This window comes from Halyomorpha halys, unplaced genomic scaffold, assembly GCF_000696795.3.
Source record: "Halyomorpha halys isolate HHAL.00 unplaced genomic scaffold, Hhal_1.1 Scaffold2076.1, whole genome shotgun sequence".
NCBI lineage: Eukaryota > Metazoa > Arthropoda > Insecta > Hemiptera > Pentatomidae > Halyomorpha > Halyomorpha halys.
In genome coordinates, this window is record NW_027113073.1 from 137,372 (window position 1) to 160,520 (window position 23,149).

A 23,149-nucleotide genomic window follows, 5' to 3' on the forward strand; every position below is an offset into this window, starting at 1 on the left:
TTTATATATACATTTTTCAAACCTTCTTGCTATCTTTACGAAAGAGATAATTCTTTGAAATGAAGAAATGGGTAGATGAATATGTTACGATACATGTTATGAACAATACAAATTATTGCTTTGAAAAACAGGAATATATAATATAGTAATTAGGAATAAATTAACATTATATAATATTTGACTCAGATTCATATATTTATAACATAACGCTCTCATCCACTCATGTCTTCAAATATCACAAGATTTCTTTTTTTTAAATGATTACTAAAATGAGAAATAGTTACATACCAGCATACTTAAATGATTTTATGAAGTAATGAAAAATAATTATAAATACCTTATCTGTGTTCAGTAAGAACCTGTTTAGGTCATAGATCGTAGATTACCAACTAGCAGACATTAAAAATATTTATGAAAATAATTTTCTTTTGTCGTTTGAAAATATTAGCTTTAAATATCTTTGACGTAGCACTGGTGTGTTCCAGCCTGTATGGGAAGTATGATTGATGGGTTCTTTATTACTGTTAATTTAGGATGGAAGTGATTACATAATCTGGAAAGTTACAGAGAGCTGGAGGGTACGTATGGAATGGTGAATCAATTTTGTTTTGTGCCTGATCGTTCATTGTTGAACTTCGTTATAATCTGTCTTTACAAACTGTTGCTTACACCATTAATCAAATCAACAATAGTTCTTTGTTGGACCAAGATCATTCCACTTATCAGAATGGAGTATTGATAGAGATCTTTGGTTTTCACTTCTGTCTTCAATTCAGCTATCGCTTACTAGTTCTGAATAAATATTAGATTATACTGTGGACACTGAAAGGGTGTAGAGCATGAAACAACGTTGAACTACTTTAAAAAAAGTTTTTAATGCTCATTTTTTAAATTAGTCGTCATGGTCGTTATATTAGTTCTCAAAATGATTAATTAATAAAGAAAGTTCGGTCCATGATCTCTAAAAGCGAATGAAACCTAATTCCAAATTATTGTTCTGATAAAAGATAACAAATCGTTATTATCATAAATCGGTACTACTTAGTGCAAAGGCATATGGAGTTACTATAATAATAAGTTTTCGATACTTTGTAAAATTGTGATATACTAACGTTTTAATAAATAAATAAAATAATATATTTTAAATTAGCATTGTTTAAAGTTTGTATTTTGGATTATGTATATTTATAAAATGAGGTGTAGATAGTTGACCATAGATTAATGATTGGAGAAGTTTGTCGGGGGGTGCGGTCAGCAAAGAACAACATAAATAAACTAAACCATATTTATTTATTTTATGCCGACGTTTCGACCTGAGTTTCAGGTCTTCATCAGGGGTTATGGCGTAGAAGGTAGGCCTACAACTGGAGTGGTCCATAACGCCATAACCCCTGATGACCTGAAACTCAGGTCGAAACGTCGGCATAAAATAAATAAATATGGTTTAGTTTATTTATGTTGTTCTTTGCTGACCGCACCCCCCGACAAACTTTTCCAATCATACTTATAAAATTATTGAAATCAAGATGATAATTTCGGATAATGAAGACTGATAACTACTAAAATACATGTATAAAAAAAACCTATATTTTCAAAACTATTTTGTTTTACAGACAATAATAAAATTTATTTCAGAATGATTCAGGTCCCTGCTATTGGTACACTACCCTGCCTAGTACAAAATCTTATAGCAGGTTGATTCAATTTAAACAATTATAATTGTTTATTTTTTATAACATTTAAAGTTGATTAGCTTTAAGATAAGTTTAAAAATCTAAAACATGCATTATTATGTAATATTTATCAATTTGACTTTTAATTGCATATAGTTTTATTTAATTAATCGAAAATTGGAGTGAAGTAACTTCATTTTTTCTCCTTTGGGGCTCTTATAATAGATGATATAATTTTTTGTCAGGAGAGATATTTCTTCATTACGAATGTATTCTTTCAGGATTATAAACATAAACAATACGTGTTATCATGTTCAATCGTTGTTTGCACCTTATTTTTTTTTTCAATTTATCGGGCTGCAGTGCTATTTTGGGTTTGTTAATTTTTTTTTTTTTATGTGGAGATTTTTTAATATGTTTCGCCCAGCTAATTGCAAACAAAGCTATTGATTTCGAAGTTCGTTGACCCCCTTTTTTTATATTGTATTATTAATAATAAACTTGATTGATATGCACAATAATATTCATTATTATTTATCTTGCACTCGGGTGTTCATTTTAATTAGATGAAGGAGCTTATTATGAGATAATTAAAGATAATAAATTATCACGGCGCAAAGGAATCTTTACTCGTTCCAGCAACAGGGTGCCTGTTAAAACGAAATTAACAATGAGGTATGATATGTTGTCTAAAAAATAATTCAATAATTTATTTTGCATTTATGTGAATCATTGATTGTAGCTATGTATGTTTTTCTGTTACGTCAAAATTGAATGCAAACTAATCAACACGAATGGTGGAATTTATCGCTTTTAGAACTTAGCTAATATACCTTGTGATGACATTATACCCTAAAAAGATTTTTTCAAATTGGTTCGTTCAAATCCTATTGGTAGTTCCATTTTTTTTTTTTACGTCATACCAAATAGGTTTTCATACTATTTTGTTTCATGAAGTATAGCACAAATTGCTTTTCATTTTCAATTGTGAAGGAATGAATTTATATTCATCTTTTTGAATATGGTTTTTAATGTCATACATAAAGAACATATCGGTGAATCCGATCTTTCTGTCCAATGGAGATGATATTCGAGATTATGTCTTGTCAACAAGTTACTTCTTCAACTCCAGTAAAATTGGAAAATGGTGGTTTCTGAAACCTCTTTAGTACGTTAAAACAAACACTTCAACAGTGTATGAGTCATTAAATGCATAAGTGGTGTATTTTGGTATTGGTGTTGGTATCTGGTGGGGGGGGGGGGAGAGATGGCTAGTCCGACAATCGGGCCTAGTGGTCCATTTTGCCAACCCCTGGCGGCTACCTAAGTCACCGCCTCGTAATAATCGAGATAAGAATGTCAAGATTCATTTCTCGGAACTGCCAAGAAATAACTATTAACCACCCCAGGTAGAGATCGAACTTACAACGCCCTGAACTGGGCGCTCTGAGACCTACGACCCAACCCGCACGGCCATCACGTCCCTAAAATTGGTGTAAGTCGCACCTAGAGTTTTAAGATACTCAAAATTTTAATGAAATTTCTGTAAAAATATTTGTGAGTTTTAACACCTGTTTCTGTCAAAACAAATCAGTCACAAGCATTTCTAACAATCTAAAGTTGATGCATTAAATTAATTTTTTAAGATAATGGGAACATCCCAATATACACCAATTTTGCTCTTAATAGCTCATGTACTAATATAAGTTATTTCTTGTTGCCTTCAATTACCATTAAAAACGAAATATTAAGTTACTTTTCTAATACTTCATTATTTTGTTAGGAAAGGAATCGCTATTCTTTTTGTATTGGCTGGGCTGATGGCATTTTGCTCTGCCATCGTCTGCACTCCCAATTTCTGTGAGATATTCAAGTGCCACGATGTCACCGAAGAAACCTGCCGAAGTCAGAACGCTTTGTTTGTTCCTCATGGATCAGTCTGTGGTTGCTGTCACAAATGCGTCAGCTTGGCCAGAGAAAGAGGTATTTATGAAATATATCTCCACCTACAATAGTGGAAATTCCATAAATTGCTGTAGAAGTGTTTTGTGGAAACTTGCACAATAAGCAGAGACGAAAGGAAATAATTTGATGATCGTTAGGTTACACTAATTTCTTACTGGAAGATATATTTGATACAGTTTAACTGACTGTTATAAAGAGCCGTACTAGTAATTCACCGTTCACAGTACTCGAGTACTTCGTTTCGAAATAGAAATTTTTAAACTAAGGAAAAGTTCAAGTCAATAAAGTTTGACGAATAGTTAAATTGTTAAAACACAATGCCACTTTGCTTAAATAGGGGAACATCTGACGAAAATAAAGTATGGATTTCCTTTTTTAATTAAGCGTATTCTGAAGATTTCTTTGCTGAGGTTCTCCTTTGGACTGTCCTAGAGCTAGTAGGCTTGTCACGAAGCAACCAGCTTAAAAATATTTTAAATACAATATAAAAAAAAACTTACGTTTTGTCCGATGTGCCACTATTTAAGCAAATCAGCAATATAAATAAAACATATTTATGTATATTATAGAATTATATACGTAATTTTAATATGTAATAAACATTCTTCTATTAATATTTTTATATACCATTATTTATAGAAACAAAAATTCACATTTTTATCCGCATAATCATTGTTTTTATTGAGTTTCACTGTTGTGTTTTTTTTAATGATCTTATCAATTGTTAAATTCTGTGATATTAATTTTTATCTAGTTTTAGGTCGAACATAATTCATAATAACTTTTGTTATTTCATCGTTAATATTTTTGCAATATCCATTCTTAATTCAACAATTCATCTACATGTTATTGTAATATTGTATTTTGTTTTACCTATATTTTTGTTTCCAGTGAATCGAGATATTCCTGTTAAACTCTGCCCGTTACCGTTTATTGGATCCAGTGAACCAGGCTACTATTTCTGCTAATAGAAGTTATGAGGAAACTAACATATTTTGCACTACAAATCTATTAATCTAGAATATTATGTAGAATGTATTATGCTAAAACTTCTTAGAAATATTTCTTAAAAGTTATAAAAAAAAAAAACACTGTTGATTACAAAATTATTTAGTATCTCTGCACATATTGGTAGTATAATATCACATGTTAGTAATGTACGACTTCGCAGATTAGTTACAAAATATCAAAATATTATTGTGATCTATTTAATAAATATATTTCATTCATATAATAATGGTAAAAAAATAATTTTTTAAAAAATAAGCGTGCACTTTATTATCCTACGTTTGACTTAAATAATTATTTTCCTGTAATCAGTAACTTAATTGAAATAAATAACAGATTCGTCTATTTGGTTTTCTAGTAAGCCTAGTATGTAAAAGTAATTTCAAATTAACATTACGATGTACTGAGATTATAGTCCATCAGTGATATTAGGGGGGAAAAATGCAACGTTTATTAAAACTTGATTATACCATCATGTCTTTGAAAGTCTAACGGATTTGTGTATTGTGTACTTAAAAACTTAGGGATTAGATGAAAAAATTGTATTGTAAAAATTTATTAAAAAAGAATTATGTTAAATATGCTATTTATCAATGTGGTTATATAACTATTTCTTCTGAACCATCAAATATTAGTCCACTATCCCTAATATTCAAAAAATAAAACAGTGGCATATTTTATACTGTTTAGTGATACCTGTACATTACGCTCGTAAAATCCTATGAGTTCTTGCATCGCATATGTGATAGAGAAGGTTAGTTATATCTTGTTATTAAGTTTGGTGAAATGGACTCTATACATAAACAAAGTGCATTAAATGTCATACAAAAGTGGTCATATAACTTCTTTTTCACAGTTGTTATTGTGATTTGGAGATAAACCTATTTTTTTTAAACGAACAAAATTCTCAGGGGGATTATCAGGGCATGCGATTGATCGGCCATACCTCAGAAACAACATGGTTTAGAAAAAAAAAGTTACGTAACCACTTTTGTACGAGATATAATATATTATTTTATTTTTTTTTAGTGATTCTGACCAAATCACCTCCTTGCACAACCGTTGGTCTAGTAACAGTACTTCCTTACAAAGTACTGAACCCCTGACCCTTCATAGGTTGTAACGGTATAGATTTTTTTTGTTGTATAAAACCCGTTTCACCAAATTTAAAATAAATTTAAATACGATGGAGGAGCCAACATACCCATTTTTTAAAAAATTATATACCTTTTTATTAATTCTACATATAAAATCTATCTCGATGCTCGTTGGAAGGATCAATACATTTAAGGTGTTTGGAAAAAATACTGTAAGCCACGTGATGAAAATTTCAAGTAAACCAATTCAAAGAAATCTACAATTCTTATTTAATGTAGTCCATATTATGTAATATCATAGATAAATATATTGGAATTATGATGTTCGACAAATTAACACAATCAATAGCTTTAGAGAGAGACATTTCACACACTTGTGGCATATTCTTGCCTCTAGCCATTCGATTGTGAAACACACTAAGAAAGAATACAGCATTAAATAAATAAATGGAAATAAAATAATAATATCTAAAGTGAAGATACAGCTACGAATCATTTTATCGTACAGGAATAATGTTTTAGCAGGCAAAATCGTAAGTAACGTTGTGTATGTGACCAGACCAGATATTTAAAATTAAAATAAATTTTAAAAATATCACTTTTGTAATAATGAATTAACACCAAATACCATATGAATTTTTAAAAAATCAATTATTAATTAACAGATGAATATAAGCACTAAAAATAGGAAACTCGTGAGTAAAAGGAAGTTTCTAAAAGAATGTTAAAGGTTTTCTCCACTGGTCGCTAACACCCCTTTATTGTTTTTAATATCTATTTTTTATTTTTTATTTTTGCGGACGATTATAAAACAACAGAAGACAGTGAGTTATTAGTTTGTATTAATTGTTTTTATCTATAAATTAGCTCTTTATAGGTGATAAAAATCAATTTTATTTTAATGGACATTTCCCCTTTTGGAAGAGAAGAAACCCAAAGTTCCAAAAATAATGATAAATGCAAAAAATAAATATTTTCCTCCAAATATGCTTAGTAGGCATTTTAGTACTTGAAAACACTGTTAATCCTGCACATACATTCCGTACTTTCACCGATCTCATAGCTTTGTTTCTTTGGACAAAACAGAAAAAACAAACAAACGAACATATGTTATATCACATACTTTACTTATATTAGACCCGATCCGAAGGTGCTGTGTGACTGACTACAACCATATACAACCAAACTTTCATTTCTACTTTTGGTAGAATCATCGATGTTGTATACCTCAGGCCTCCCACAGAAGATACCTATTCATGTCCACAATTATAATCGTCTATATTTTATGGTTGGCCAAAAATTATCAAAGATATAATTAAAAAACCCGGCTTGTTGGAAAAATGATGGAATCAGTTATAAAAGAACATCTTGCTTCCTTTTCCGCACCCTTTCTGGATTTTCTATATGGTTTTCATTTTAACCATCCCACTTCACTTCCACTTACCAACTGGCAAGATTAATGGAATTCATAATAAATGGATTTGAAGTGAAGAGTCACAAAATAGTGTCATTCTTGGACTTCCAACAAACGTTTGATCAGGTTTCGCATCAGGGCTCCTGTACAAACAAAAAAATGTAGACTTGTATACTCAGATTAAATGTGTGGTTCTATATTCTCAAATATTAACAATTTACTGTTGAAATAGATAAAAAAAATTCCGCTATCAGACAAATTTATGCCGGTTCCACAAGGTTCAGTTCTATCTCCCACTCTCTTTAACTTTTCTATTCATGACACCATTCAGTCCACAGATACCTCTATAGCTATGTTTGCTGACGGTACACCGGTTTTTTTCTCGAAATAGTGACATTATAATGATCAGAAATATACTGTAGACTCACCTCAATGGTCTGAAACAATATTTTGATAGATGGATGATCAGTCTAAAGATTGAAAAATGTACTTTGAAAGTACATTACTCGTAGACAACCAACAGACCCTCCTCAAAGGTAAAGAATTGCAATGGAGTCAAACTAGTGAAGCAGTTAGATACGTTTAAGTTCATATCGGTCGACGCCTCATTCCGGATCACCATATTAATATCAAATTAACTCAAACCTACGCAAGATCTACGCTGTATCCTATTGCAAATAGAAAGTCTGGATTAAAATCAGATACAACTGTTCTCATTTATAAAACAATATTGAAGTATTTTCTGAAGTACAGTTGTGAAGTGAGAGAAGCAGCATCTTTTACGAAAAGAAAAAATTGCAAGCATTACAAAACAAGGTCCTGAGAATCGCGGTTGATCCCCCCTGGTTCATAAAAAATATCCAATTATATCACGAACATAATGTGAAATCGAAAGATGATTTCATCAAAAACGTTTTACAAAATTCCACTTCCCAGCTGCCAATATTTAAATATGCACTAGCTTGCAAAATAAACAGTTCAACCTCATCGCGAAGACTGGAGCACTCTATTTGATTATTTTTATTATTATAATTTTTACTTTTTCTTAAATTATATTTTCAGTATAAGTCAACAGTTTATTTTATTTATTCCATAAATATCATGTTTTATTTTTTTCTTTCATTCTTAATTACATTAAAAAATTAAAATATGATTGTAGCAGAGCATTCTTATCACTAAATTAAAATCTGTACCACTACAACCCATGGACGGTCAGGGGTTCAGTACTTTGTAAGGAATATTACTAGACCAACGGTTGTGCACGCTCGACCATCAGAATTTTACCGAATTTAAGAGGCTGGGTGGACCCCAGGAGAGCTCCAGAGCCCACAGATGTTGACTCACGGCTACAATGTAACAGAAAACAATTTTCTGCCCAGCCAAATTCGAACTTGGGTCCTTGGGGTTAGGAGCCACACGCCTTATCCTGGGGCTACCCGCGCTCCCTCTTAATTACATAACTATTAATTTTTTTTTTTAATAGTTGATCTTTATTTTTCCATTCTTTATCAAAGTTTTTCAATGACCATTTGAGGCCGATCTGGTAGTAAAAGAATATAAAAATAAATGATCCAGTGAAATTAGTTTAACTTGGTAATCAAAGATACAGTATGTTAAGAAGGACATGAGAGTTTTTTGATGAGAGAAAATTTGATGTCACTAAACTTATATTAATATAATGTGTTAGTTATGCATTTATATAACAATTTTAAATTATATTATAATTGATTAATAATAAAATGACACATTCCAGAAAGAAAATGTCTTAACGAAAAAAATAACAACTGATTTCAACAATTGAAAAGAATAAATCAGAAAATTGCTTTGCCGAGATAAATAATATTTGATTGTGAATAATAAATATTTAAAAAAAGGATATACATTGTGGTAGAATGAAGAGGTCTTCGCTTCAGTTCCTCTATTGCAGGTGAATAAATAAAGTTCACAATGAGTAAAATATCACTGCTTTGTTTTAATAGTGGCACAACTAACAAAATAAAAAGTTTTTTTCGATTTTTTGCTTAACATGTTCGGAAGATTGTAGTTTCAACATTGAGGGTGGCATTTCGTTTTCTATATTTTCCCACCAGACAACAGGTGTGCCAGTATTAAACTGTATTTGATCATTCTTGAACAACGGCATACGTTTCATTGTTTCACTATTGTCCAGAGGTTTTTTCAACTCATTTTCTTGAATAGTGAAACATTTTGCTTTGCGACAAGTTGGAAGCACTTTTTGTCGTAAACAGCAAAATATTTGGCCCTGAAAGTAACGATTTTTTTGGTTAAAATTAACTAATTAAGGCGTAACTTGTTAAGAATGACTTTGCTTCGGAGTGAGTGAGAGGGACGGAATTTATTTAATTTTTTACAGTGATGATTGTGCTGGCCAGCATAAAATTCAATCTATGACAATCTTATATGTGCAGTATGTAAAATTAAATAATAAGTCATGTTTTAGAAACCATTTATAGAAGTAATGCCTAATGTTACTACAGCTTCGCGCGGTAAAACAATTGTAACCTTATTCGAAAAATCGTCCATTTGCCCAAAGAACAATATTTGATTTTATAAATAATAATCATATCCCAAAATTTTACTATTCATTCTATAATAGCCTGAAAATTTGTATGTTTGTTTTACTCTAATTATCTTTTTTTCGCTTTTGTCAATGAATATTTGTATGCTATCATTTATTGTAATATCTGTGTTCTTTATTTACTTTACTTTAAATTTTGTATAGTTTGCAATGAAAATATAACTCGGTTAATGCAAAGATTTTTTTCCGACACATCTTGGTAAGTAGCAGAGTGCTAGCACAATACATATATTTGATAAATTTAGTTCTGCGAAACAGTATCTGCGAGACTAATATAATATCTACAATAAAAACAATTTGAAGAATAGAATGAATGTATATATAATGTTTTCATTTTCTTGAGACTGGTTATCCAGCATCCGAAGGCAGTGGTTGGTGCCTATGCGGATGACATCGGCATCTACGCCTCCAGCGTTAATGCTACAACGGCGCTGTCTCATGCTCAGAAAGCGGGAAACACCATCGCTGCTGAACTCAAGCGCATTGGAATCAAAGTGAATCCCGCCAAGACAGATGCTATTGTGATGTCATACCAAAAAGGTAAGAAACCACCTATTCACTTCAAGATAGATGAGGTCGACCAACGGATCTCCACCTCCTTACTTTATCTAGGAGTCACACTCGATTACCACCTCACTTACTCCGGCTATGTTCGTGAGAGGCTCAAGCTGGCCCGTCAGAAGAGTTACAGGCTTTACCATCTGCTGAAATCTCGGCAGCTTTCGCTCAGACTTAAGCTACAAATATACAAGCCTGTCATTAGACCCATGCTGCTCTACGGTGCATCCTTACTCAAGCACGTGTACAAAAGCATACTATATATAAACAAACTGCAGAGCTTCCAGAACTCCGTCCTTCCTCAGATCGTAACAGGAACAGCGTTGCAGAGGGCCAGAAACACTGTCATACATATGAGCTGTTTCTGTGCCGGAGTACATTGGCCGGAGTCACGTCAAATTTTTTGATGGGTTAAAGGCCTGCACCAATCCGCTGTTTAGGGACATTGCCTCTCCACCACCACCTGGGACATAGCAAGGAGATGTTCCCTTGGTAAATGTTCTTACCATGGGAAGAGGTTTGGGCTCTGGAGCCTAAATCTAATTCTACCATCACCAGCAAAGCGTGACCCTTCCCGCTCAACATAGTATCAATGTGTACTCGGCGCCATCGACTCTCCACATACAGTGTATACTCGCTATAGCCCTTAAAATACCCATGGGTAGAAGAAGGTAGCGTACTTTCAACTGACATCTTTTTGTACTTAATTATTCCTTATTTTTCAATGTAGGGTACGAAAAAATAAAGAAAAAAATAGACTGGTTATTATTGTTAAAATAAAATCAATTGTATCCAAATTAAAGTATCAAAACATTCTTTATTTTCTCAAAAGTCCAACGTTTCGGCCAATTTGGCCATCCTCAAGGACAATCTTAAAAGCCAATTTACATTCATAAATTATTCAACTCAATTAGCTTGTTATTATAACAATTGAATACAGTTTGAAGTCAATATTTGAAAAAAATTATATTCCAAGATATGCTTCTTCTGTTAAATACGCAATATTTAAAATGTGCAACTATTCTAGAAAAACAGCGATATGCAATAACCTGTTATGTGATTTCTTCTGTAACGTGAAAGCAAATAAATGTTTATAACTATTTCAGTAGATTCGGGTATGTAATTGTGTTCATGGTTGGTTTGATACCAATAAGCTCGGCATTGGTCTGCACTCCTGACTTCTGCGATACAGTCAAATGTCAAAACGATGTCAGCGAAGAAACTTGCAGTGGAAGGGATAAAATTTACATTGCTCATGGATCTTTGTGCGGTTGTTGTCCCGTTTGTATCGACTTGCCCCCAGCCCAAGGTATTTTTAACATACATATCCTTAAGTATAGATATACCATTTTTAAAAATTTTATATAAAGCAGGGTTGGGCAAAAATTATACGCGATCATTAAATCGATAGAATTTTCATATTCTACATATCGCAAAACATAAAAATGGACTCTTATATGTTAGAAATTAGAAAAGTTAAAATGAATCGATAGTAATTTCATATTCCACATATCCCAAAACATAAAAATGGACCTTTATATGTTAGAAATTAGAAAAGTTAAAATAAATCGATACGTGACCTTAAAATCTATACCATTTTCGTTTTCCGGGTTTTAAGAAACACATAAGAGGGCCCTAATATATTGGAAATCAGAACAGTTAGATCATACAATATATCTATGTACCACCATAGAACTGTAAGAAAAAGAATGTCGTCATTATACGAATACAAATGTATTCGGATGGCTAATTATTTAATTTTTTCGAATAAGAGATTATTTGTCCATAAAATTGACGAATACAACAGTATTCAAATGGTTATTCGAATTGTTTTGCCCGAATAATTGATTATTCCTGTAAAATAATGACGAATAAATAGGTATTCGGATGGTTAATCATATGTTTTTATACGAATAATTGATTATTTGTGTAAAATAATATCGAATGAAAAAGTATTCGGATGGTCAATCAGATGTTTTTGTGCGAATAATTGATTATCCGGTTAGAAAATTCACGAATAAAAAAAATTTCGTCTCTCGTCAATCGAATAATATTTGCCCAACTCTGATATGTAGCAATAATCATTACTTTCACCTACCTCTTGTTATATGTATAAACTATTAATATAGCTGAAGATAAATTAGTAATAAAATTTATATTCGTAGTTTAAAACATCTATTCACAGATTAATGAAGCCTTAATATATACCTCTAGATTTTTTTCCCGTTTACCTTTCATACAGAAAACTTGTTTTTAAGTATTACAGAACACTTTCGAGATTATTTTTAAACTTTTATTGATAGTATTATTTATTTATTTTATAATTAAGTTTGTCAAAGATGACCTATACTGATAGTCTATAGTGAATATAATTGTTGAATAAAATAAAATTAAACAAAAATACATTCATGATGTAATACACCTAAATTCGTGCGTACAAAAGCTATGACTTAAAAGTTATTAGTTTTTTTCATTTATAGTAACAAGTAATATATTGTATTTAAAACAGTTCGGACATATGCTTCACAAATCTACGAAATCGCTAAAGTCTCATATCAAACGACCATAAGTTTCCCAATATAAAACACTACGATATATAACCATTGTATGGTAAAAAAAAAATTTACTTAAAATTCCAACGATCACTGAATGCATATGAACACATGTATAGCAGTGTAGCACAGTGAGTAAGGCGCTATGCTACTAACTCCGAAAATCCGGATTCGAATTCGGCTGAGGCAGGTAATTATTTATTCTATTACTGTAGCCGTGAGTCAACTCTGTGGGTTCAGGTACGCTCTGGGGCCCACCTAGGCCATATAAAGTGGCGTACTCTTAATGGGACAAAATCAGGCGGTTGAGCGTGATCATGAACAAATAAGCTCCTTTCACAACCGTTGATCAACGAAAACTCAGGACTGTCAAAATACTGAATCCCTGACTCTTCTGGGGTCTCGGCTTTAATTAATAGCTGTGATTAGTACAGTGCATTATCATAACCCGTCTGATTTAGTTAAGGGGTAGTTTGGACATTTTGTTTTAAAGTCATTATTAATTGTGATCATCACAATCCACAACCAGAACCATGTTTTAACTGATAAGTGGTCAGCATAGCCATTTTATTACATTGTGACTGTTAATGGTAATTAATATAATAAAGTTCAGCGCGTTTGATCAGTACCATTGTAGTAATTAGTTTGGTAAAAATGTGACAATTGAATACCTCACTAAGCCATTTTGACCAGTTTACGAGTTTACAGCGAAGTCTACGATTTCGGAGCAAAAACTCACACTACCATACAGCAAGAAACATCTTCAGACCTATCGGTGTGAATCGTTCTTTCTTAGATTGTCACAGTATTTTATTTGTCATATTCAATATGTTTTATAAGTAACCACTCCATTGAGCTAAAATTTATGCGTTTGTTGTTTCATTTCCATTATCTATTTTCTAATTTTATATTATTTTGAAGACATTTTATTTTCATTTCTATTTATTATTTTATTTTGATTAAATGTTTATGTTTTCTATTGTTCAACTCCCTGAATGAATAAGTCCTCCTTCAGAAAGACTTCGTCGATTTGAGGTGGCTTCAACTTATATTAAACTATTATTTACTAAAATGTAATCTAGTAAATATTATATAAAAACCCTGACGAAAGGTAACGAAATAACAAACCAATTGTTGTGTATTTTATAGATGAAATACATTCCCCTGACAAAATTTGCGAATTCCGACCCCTTGGAAACGGAGAACACGGTTATTATTTGTGCTGAATTAATGATTTAATAAAATGGTGTATAATAAATATTTTTCTTGAAGTCCGATTTCTTTTTCACATTCATATTGTAAGATGCCTATAAATTAAGACTGAATAAACTATTTGGCTTAGAACATTGAAAATTTATATTTCAAATGTACACTATATACGTAATATGTCTTTAGAATTAAGCTAAAAACAGTTTTGTTGTATAAAGTTATCTCCCATAATTTTTATAAAACATATTTTTTTTTTTTTAAACTTCAACGTTAATTATTTTCAATTAATTTGTATTATTATTACTTTTATACTACTATATATGAAATATGAAAGTAATGTAAATGTAAAATCTTTGAGAACGAGTTTTGAATGGAAATAAATGATTTAAGTCTGCGTACTTAGGAGCAGGCTCACCCCTCTCCCCCCTAGAAGCTAAAACATTATTAATTTAAAACAAATTAATTTTTCTTACAAGCAAATAGGTAATTGTAATAATTTATAAACCACTGCGACTGAGAGAGAGAAAAAAGCTTTATTCCAAAACAACTAAGTTGTGCTGGTTAACTTTAATTGGGTTGCTAGTAGCTACACAGCATGCTTATTCAAATCTAATCAGACACGTTTTTTAATAGATTTTTTTTTCATCGCTTTGGTTCTTTATCTTTTTATTATTATTTTTTTCTTCTTTCTATACTTTATTAATTTTTTTTTTGTTAATTTCTCTTTTTTTATCTTTCTTCCTTTCTATCTTTTTTTTTCATATTTTATCTTTCGACCCAATGTGACTTCCTTTATTTCCCCCCTCTTTAACATAAATAGAATACAAATAAAATACAAAATACAACTAATATTTACTTTAAATAATTTTGGTGTCATTCGCATTTTACGAGCCGAAATTTCACTATCTGGAGCCTATTTCATAATGAAAGCCTATTGTATTAGTACATAAATACAAGTACACTAACTCGCCCTTGATTTAAGGTTTACTGATAGTACAAGAGCCCAAGAGGAGAAAAAAAAGGCTGTTATTTCACCCCAATTTTTGATTACTTAATTAAAAACAAGGTATAATTACAAGTCAAAATTGGTGAGTCTGCCAAGTATAGGTAGTGAGAATAAAAAATGGCGGCTGTTTCAAAACGTTAAAAATAATTAATTTTTAATTCCGAGCTCTAATTCTAACAACAGTAGAAAATCTAAGAGAGCTTCATTTAAAGTAGAGTAAATTTGCTAAAATGTAAGTTCTAATAGAGCTATTTACGCTCAATAGTTCTCGAGATATAGCTTTTTAAAAAGCAACATTTCATAACAATGTTGTACGAAACGTACTGAAATATGAGTAGTTAGTTAATTTATTTTGAAAAATCTATATCTCAGGAACTATGTGACGTACAGATATCTATTAGCGCTCAAATAAAAGCTAGTTTAATGAGCTATAAAGTAGTTTAAGACGTTTATTTTCGTAGGAGTAGTAGTTTTAATGAAATTTACTAAAATAAATTGGTTTATTTTAGACATCTGTACTTTACATAGTTTCTGAGATATAGATTTCTAAAAATAAATTAACTAACTACTGATATGTCAGTACATTTTTATGAAATGTTGCTTTTTAAAAGGCTATATCTGGAGTACTATTGGAAGTAAATTATACATAGTTTTCATTAAAGTAATAAAAAATTGGGGTTAAATAACTGCCTTTCTTTCTTCCCGGCTCTTGTACTATGAGTCAAAATAACCAAGTCCCATAAAATGGCCTGTGTGTTCGAGTCAAAAAGAAACAGTTGGATGAAAATGAAATTACGTATTTAATGTAAGTCTATGTCTAGGATGTTTCAGCAACTTTTTCAATAAAATCGACTTATGGAAAGTGCCACTATATTAATCGATTTTCCAAATTTATTTAATTTTCTTGAAAACGATTTAGATTAATCTCTATATATCAATGCACAATTTTATGTTATTTAATATCAGACATGGCATAAATGACAATTTTTAAGTTCCTCTAATTTTTTTTTTGTAATATATAAATAACCATTTCTCATTGTCGACAATACTATACAATCAATAAATACAAAATTTAAAAAAAATGATGAATAACTAAAGGAGAAAAATGTAAACAGTGATCTCTACCGATTGTAAGCTTAATTTACAACTTCGTTCTATTTTGTTATATTGTCATATTCTTAGAAGGAAAAAAATTAATATTTGTTATTTTCATCTCAAGAACTCTAAATATGGATTTTTAGAGCAACAGAAAAATAAAAATGTTTTTTTCCCCTCTTTCAAATTTTTTTTCTTTTCTCGGTCGAAGACAAATCTTCAAAATACTTTGAAAAGTCATGTGATATCATGTCATCAATATATTTTTTTATTACCACATCTAATTTACTCCAAGGCTAAAAGGGAATAGGCAATAAATTTTGTTTTTAATGGAGAATTAGTTTAGGCTTTAATAGCATCAATAAATTCTAATTGTTTTTTTTAATTTGAAGTTATATTTTTAGATAATAAATAATAAAAATACATTTAGTCATTTTTTAGTCAATTAATCCACTTCATTGAGCCATACTAATTTTAAGAGCGCAAAAAAAAGATAACAAACCAGTATAAATTGCGATAGAGGTAAAGAACTCTTCACTTTGGCCTCCATGATCCCAGGAGCGAAAACGGATACCACAATGAGGTAAATTTTCGTATTTTTTTTTAAACATTGTCAATATTCTCTTTAAATGTAAAATAAAATTTTATAACACTTTTCCAGTACAGTTTTGTTCGCTGTTGTATTCCTTGCTGGTTTAATCGCATTCAGCTCAGCAATAGTCTGCCCTCATGACTTCTGCAAAGTAGTCAAGTGCCAACAAGGTATCACTGAAGAAACTTGCCAACAACAGAATAAAATTTACGTTGCCGATGGATCCATGTGTGGCTGCTGCCCCGTTTGTGTCAGCCTGCCCCATATGAAAGGTATCCTTGAAATGTATTCTTAAATGTTTAATTATTATAACATGTGTTTATATAGAGTATTTGTTCAAACAAAATAATTATCAGAACTATTATGACAACCACTCATCTTTTGCATATATTTTTTATCATATGAGCCGTCTAGAGCAAAAGTACTGTGTCATTATGTTCTCATCACAGTAAGGACTGGGTGGATTAATTACAGATGCCCTTAAAGTGTTGAATATCTCCATACAACAGTTTTGACTTACGCTACTTTTCCTCTTAAGAGCTCATATCGCTGTTCAGAAGAATAATCACACAACTTTAACCTTTTTGAAGTCGACACAATTTTACTTCAAAATTCCCCAAGGGAGGAATTTTGAAGTAGAAACATTTCGATTTTCAAACATCTACTAAATCCATTTTCGAGCCCACCAACACTATAAAGTCAATTTAAAAAAAAAAAATTATAGTTTACCTGCTTTATTCAAGACTGAATTAATAAATTATTGAAAGAATTTTTCGTTTCTAAAGAGAAACATGTTGATATTAACTTGTGTTAATTCAATGCAAGTTAAAGGTAGAATATTGTTTTTATTATTTTGAAAGTTTTCATTTTTTTAGTTACCATGTTTTGCGACATATAATCAGGCTTTTCCAAATATTTTCTTTCCAAAACCTATTTAAGTACTGTTTAGAGTAGGATATGGCGGTGGACGTCATGGTAAAAAAATCATAATAAAGATTTGCATCAATATTTTGACTAATGAAGTTAGAAAGCAAAGTTCAAATTAAAGAAATATGTTGAAACTATCATTTCTTTGTAAATAAATCATTATAAATACAATTTCCCAGAATAAAATAACAATGAAGATAGAAATAAAAAGCGCTCTGTAAACAAAACAATATTATTAATGTACAAAAAATAAACTAAATGTTTTTCATAACTTTTTCCATCTCGTACCCCTAGCAACTTAAAAATTCATATCAACCAAGATAAGTTTATTTTATTCAATTTATGGCTAATGAATAAAAATAACACTGCCATTCCGATTTTGTATTTAATTCCACTTTTCCATTGATTCCTTCAATTTTTTTGAACTTATTAATTTGCCACGCTATCTGTTTTAATATTTTAGATTTTTTTCCCCTTATAGGCTGCCTTCAGGTCTAAAATTAAAACACAATATTCCTTAATTAATTTATTTTTGTCTTAGACCCTTCGTGACTCACCCTATAATAATTTGGTTGAGGGGGGGACGCAGTAACTCCGAAACGTCTAAGACAAAAACAAATGAATTAAGCACTATAAGGGTAAAACACTAGCATTATCTTTTAATTTTTGACCTAAAGGCAGAATAATGGGTTAAAATGTTCTTTTAATCATTCACTTATGTTATCATGTTAATTATATATATCAGCTTTTAATGAATAATTAAAAACTGTTTTCCTATTTTATCATCGTCTAACTATTTTAGCTATACCACATTAAAGATACTTAATGTAATTGTGTTTGCGTTTTGTGTTTTACATTCAAAACGAATGAGAGCTCCCAAATAAAAAAAAAGTGAAATTAGAGAACTATGCGTTTAGAAAATAATAGAAAAGAATCAGGTGGTGCAATCGCATATGCCTATTAGTTAAAACGTTTTTTTGTATTTGAGTTAATGAAAAATGGAACTAAATTATAATGTTTTGAAAAAATGTTACATAAGAACGTTGAATATGGAACTTTTCTTCTCTTTTGTATCTATGAGAGGTTGAGGATTGGTTAACCCTTCTGAAAATATGTTTTATTTTTAACACTTATTATTAATTTCTTTTTCCAGTGAATCCACCAGGTGATGTACCAGTGAAACTTTGTCCATACCCTTTCATTGGAACAGGAGCACAAGACTACTACCTCTGCTAATTCACTGATGGATATTTTCAATAAAGACTGAATTTTGTAATTAACACATTCTGTTAAAAAAAATTAAACTGAATAAATCTTGCTAGTATATTATATCATTATATTTCAATTGCTAGTCTGTCCCTAAGAATATTATTTAAAGTGTTTGAACTGAAAAAAAGAAAAGATTCAACACTCAATTGAGAGAACTGAACCCAGTGAATATAATTCGGGTTATAGCATTGTTGGATAAGATGTGCATGTAAGGTTGTAGGGTTTTCTAGCGAACGGGTCCTTAAAATGATAATAAACACTGGACTGACAGAGAAAGGTCCGAAGATTAGGCCGAAATGTTTAAGAGCCCAAGAGGAGAAAAAAGGCAGTATTTCTCCTTAATTTTTAATTACTTTAATGAAAACTATGTATGATTATCAGTCAAAACTGATGAGTCTGTCAAGTATAGGTAGATGGAATAAAATAATATGGCTATTTCAAAACGTTAAAAAAAAAATAATTTTTCATTTGAAGGTCTATATCGTTAAAACTGCAAACAACACTAGTAAACCTAAGAGAACATAATTTAAAGTAAAGTAAATTTGCTGAAGTATGAGCCATAACTGAGCTATTTAAGTTTAATAGTTCCCGAAATAGTTTTTAAAAAGAAACATTTCATAAGAAATGCTATGAAAAATCACTAGTTAGTGAATTTATTTTGAGAGATCTATATCTCAAACCCCATTCGACGTACAAATGTCTATTAACACTCTAATTAAAGCTTGTTTAATGTACTATACAGTAGTTTATTACATTTATCTTCGTAAGAGTAGTAGTTTTCATGAAGTTCGACAAAATGAATTCACAAATATTGATTTCTAGTTGTTCGGACAAAAAAAATTGATATATGAAAAAATACATCTCTGGAACCATAAGCCGTACAGATATCTGTTGGAAATAAAATTAAAACCAGTTAAATGTACTGTAAAGTAGTTTATAATGTTTATCTTCGTATGAGTCGTAGTCTTTATGATATTTGACAAAATTTTAACCGAACAACTAGAAATTAACTATTTGTGAATTTATTTGGATTTTTTAGTGCATTTCTTATGAAATGTTGCTTTTTAAAAAACTATATCTCGTGAACTATCAAACGTAAATTAGTTTTTTGGTTTATGATGACTTACGGTTTACATGCTACTTAACTCATAAGTCATGGTATTCCTTCAACACGGACTTTAATTTACTTTTCCATAACTGTTTCGCTAGGATGCACCGTTAATGAATCAAAGACGTAAAAAAACCTAATTCGTTACTATAATATGACATACCATAATACCAGAAATGTGTTTACGTGCTAGTGGGATAGAAACTAATTTTTAAAATTATTTGAAGATGTATTCCTATGAGAAGGATTTAATATTTGGCTTTGTATGTTGTTCGACGCTGAATTAAGGGACCTACACCCGGTAAATAGAATTCAAGTTATAGCATTGCGGCGTATAAGATTGGCGTGTAAGGTTGTAGGGCTTGGTAAGGTTGGGAGCGGATCACTAAAATGGTAATAAACACTGAACCAACGGGTAAACGTACGAGGGGTATACCGAAACGTCGATGGGAGGATTGTGATAAAACAGATTTAGTGGAATTTGGTTTGGAGGGGCATCACTGGAAGGATGTATGCAGAGAGCGTTTGGTGGTATCGGCATCGAACCTTCAAGTTCGTTAAGCCTTTATTATTATTATTATGTTGTTGGACGGAGTCTGTACTTCCAAACCCGGATTAGAGTCCGGCAGTAACCAAAAAAGAAAAAAAGGTGTGAAATGAACAGATAGTTAGTCTCCTTGGTTTTGTATTTGGTTGTGAAAAAAAAAACTTGGAATGGGGATCACTTGTGCTTTTTTCCTTTCTAAACAAATATCCCAGAGATTTTTGAAAGAGTTTCTAAAAGATTTTTTAAACGAGAACATAATTTTTCATCGTTGACTCTTTAGAGTAGTAAGATGTGTTGGATGCATATAATCAATAGTAACCTTAAATAAAAAGATTGTCTGTACAGATATTCCAAATATAATAATTTTTCAAATGTTAATCTCATCACATCCAGAAAATTGTGGCATGGCCAAAAAAATAACAGTTAATTTTCCAGGGTCTATTTTTACTGTAACATAAAACGTATATATACAGCATTAATTATTCATTATCATTATTAAAATTTTACTAATAAGACTAAATATAATTTAAGTCGTAGCATACCAGTAGATGGGCATGTAAGATTGTATGGCTTAGTGACGAAGGACCCAATAAGTACCTTATTAACAAAAAGAGATGTGACATATTAACATTCTTGGACCTCTGTTTCATCAATTAGATTTTTTTAAACTACTTCAGCTTCCTTCAATAAACTATACAATTGATTCAAAGGTTGCCTTGTCAAAGGTAGAACACCAAAATTCAATAATAGAACCCATTTTTTTTTTAGTTTTATTAGAACACTTCAATTTCAGTTCTTTGTATGTTTTATGTTTGATTATAAAAAATATTTAAACAGATTCATCGTTACAATATTTATTATTACTCAGTGATCCATTATATCGCGGATTTGGATATTATGAGGATCTATCTCTGGTCTCGTTTTTTGAATAAACTTTAAATAAAATGATTTTTTTACTCTTTTACGTCACAGCGGAAGAGAGTGTAATATAAGGAATCAAACACATTAGAGAGGAACATGCACTTTCGTACTTTTTTTGTTTAGTGTTGATGTAAGGATATATACTGTCTATTAAGCCCAAGCTGTTTCCATTAACCCAAAAATTATGAATAAATGGCTTATTTTATGATTTAAATAGGTAAACCTTTTGAAAATCAATTACAGGAATTAGCAAAGACCCCCTAATTATTTCATTCTCTCTGTTATTTATAACTATAGCGCGATTACTCCTATAACGAAGTTTGATTCATTTGACCCTTATAATATCGAGGGCCCATTGTAATTTTTAGATACTCTAAAAATATTTAATCGAATTACAAATGCACTAATATATAAATTAAATAAATAAATAAGTGATAGCTGTGTGCTAAACCAACAAGGCATTGTACCCGGCAAAAAACCAGCTGATCTTGTCAATGAGCTGGCTGATATTGTTTATTTATCCTAGCCGGTTAAATTTTCAGCGAGTGCAGACCTCCATTCCCTTAAATGTGCGACTGAATTTAAACACGGTATTTTTTCAGGCCCGGTAAAATTCTTATGGTGTATTAGGGCCGGAAAGAACCCTAAAGTGTAATCAAACACTGGACTGACGGGTGAGCGTACCAAAGAAAGACCGAAGCGTAGGTGGGAAGATTGCGCCAAGACTGATCTTTTAGCTCTTTATTTTTCTTTAGGTAGATTTAGGCTTGAACGGGCGTCACTGGACCTGTGTATGTAGAAAGCGATTGGTGATATCGGCATCGCAATTTTGGGTTCACTATTTATTTATTATTTTATTTATTTATCACCCTACCCTGCCTATTAGGCAATACGGGTGTTCGCAGCAGTGGGTACAACTCATTGTTGCATATGACATTTACATTTACATTTACATAGCTGTGAACTACTTTTGGGTTCACTACAGGTCTTGGTACTTGTATTTGTTTGGGGTAACAAGTCCGGCAAGTGGACCTAGTGGTCCTTTTTGCCAATCCCTGGCGGCTACCTGGGTTGCCGCCGCGTATTAACCAAGGTGGGATTGTCAAGATTCATTCTTCGGGACCGCCGAAAAATGAATGTTTAACTGCCCTAGATGGGAATCGAACCCACAAAGCTCTGAACCGAGCGCACTAGGACCTGGGCCCCAACCCATACGGCCGTCACGTCCCTTTTGGGTTCACTAAGCTATTATTATTATTACCATTCGATGGTATTAAGACATACAAATATAATTTTAAATACTAAATGAGATGGCATTACCAGGTGAAACCACCGTTTTAGTTTATGAAACCCCTTAAAAAATCTTGTTTTGTAGCTATAAATCTAGTTAATAGTCTTATAATTTATAAATTATAAAGTTTCGTCGTTATAACAGACTTTAGGACTGTATCAAAGATCGTGGTTCTTTTACTACTATGAGCGACAGTTCGATATTTAGGTTTTTTTTCGGTAGAAAAGTTTCATAAATGTGTGATTTGATTTCAGAATTGTATCATGCTAAATTTTTTCTTCATTAGTTTTTTTTTTAAGTTGCGCAACTTTGCGATCC

General features: G+C 31.2%; 3 protein-coding genes and 1 long non-coding RNA gene across 5 annotated transcripts in view; 3 read left to right on the plus strand and 1 right to left on the minus strand.

The window, feature by feature from the left end:
* LOC106691089 (uncharacterized) overlaps positions 1 to 23,149 on the minus strand; it is a 100,196-nt gene that overhangs the window by 49,469 nt on the left and 27,578 nt on the right. The window lies entirely within an intron of this gene.
* LOC106691094 (uncharacterized) lies at positions 2,292 to 5,326 on the plus strand. Its single transcript, XM_014436755.2, has 3 exons — positions 2,292 to 2,348; positions 3,457 to 3,656; positions 4,530 to 5,326. Exons 1-3 carry the CDS (start codon positions 2,344 to 2,346, stop codon positions 4,604 to 4,606), a joined length of 282 nt encoding a protein of 93 aa, XP_014292241.1. The 5' UTR covers positions 2,292 to 2,343; the 3' UTR covers positions 4,607 to 5,326.
* On the plus strand, positions 6,387 to 14,137 carry LOC106691092 (uncharacterized). The gene is made up of 2 exons (XR_010844332.1): positions 6,387 to 6,567; positions 14,016 to 14,137. It is a non-coding gene; the product is annotated as an uncharacterized lncRNA (long non-coding RNA).
* LOC106691091 (uncharacterized) lies at positions 16,627 to 19,026 on the plus strand. Its single transcript, XM_014436752.2, has 3 exons — positions 16,627 to 16,759; positions 16,838 to 17,040; positions 18,849 to 19,026. The coding sequence occupies exons 1-3, from the start codon at positions 16,725 to 16,727 to the stop codon at positions 18,929 to 18,931; spliced, it is 321 nt and encodes a 106-aa protein (XP_014292238.1). The 5' UTR covers positions 16,627 to 16,724; the 3' UTR covers positions 18,932 to 19,026.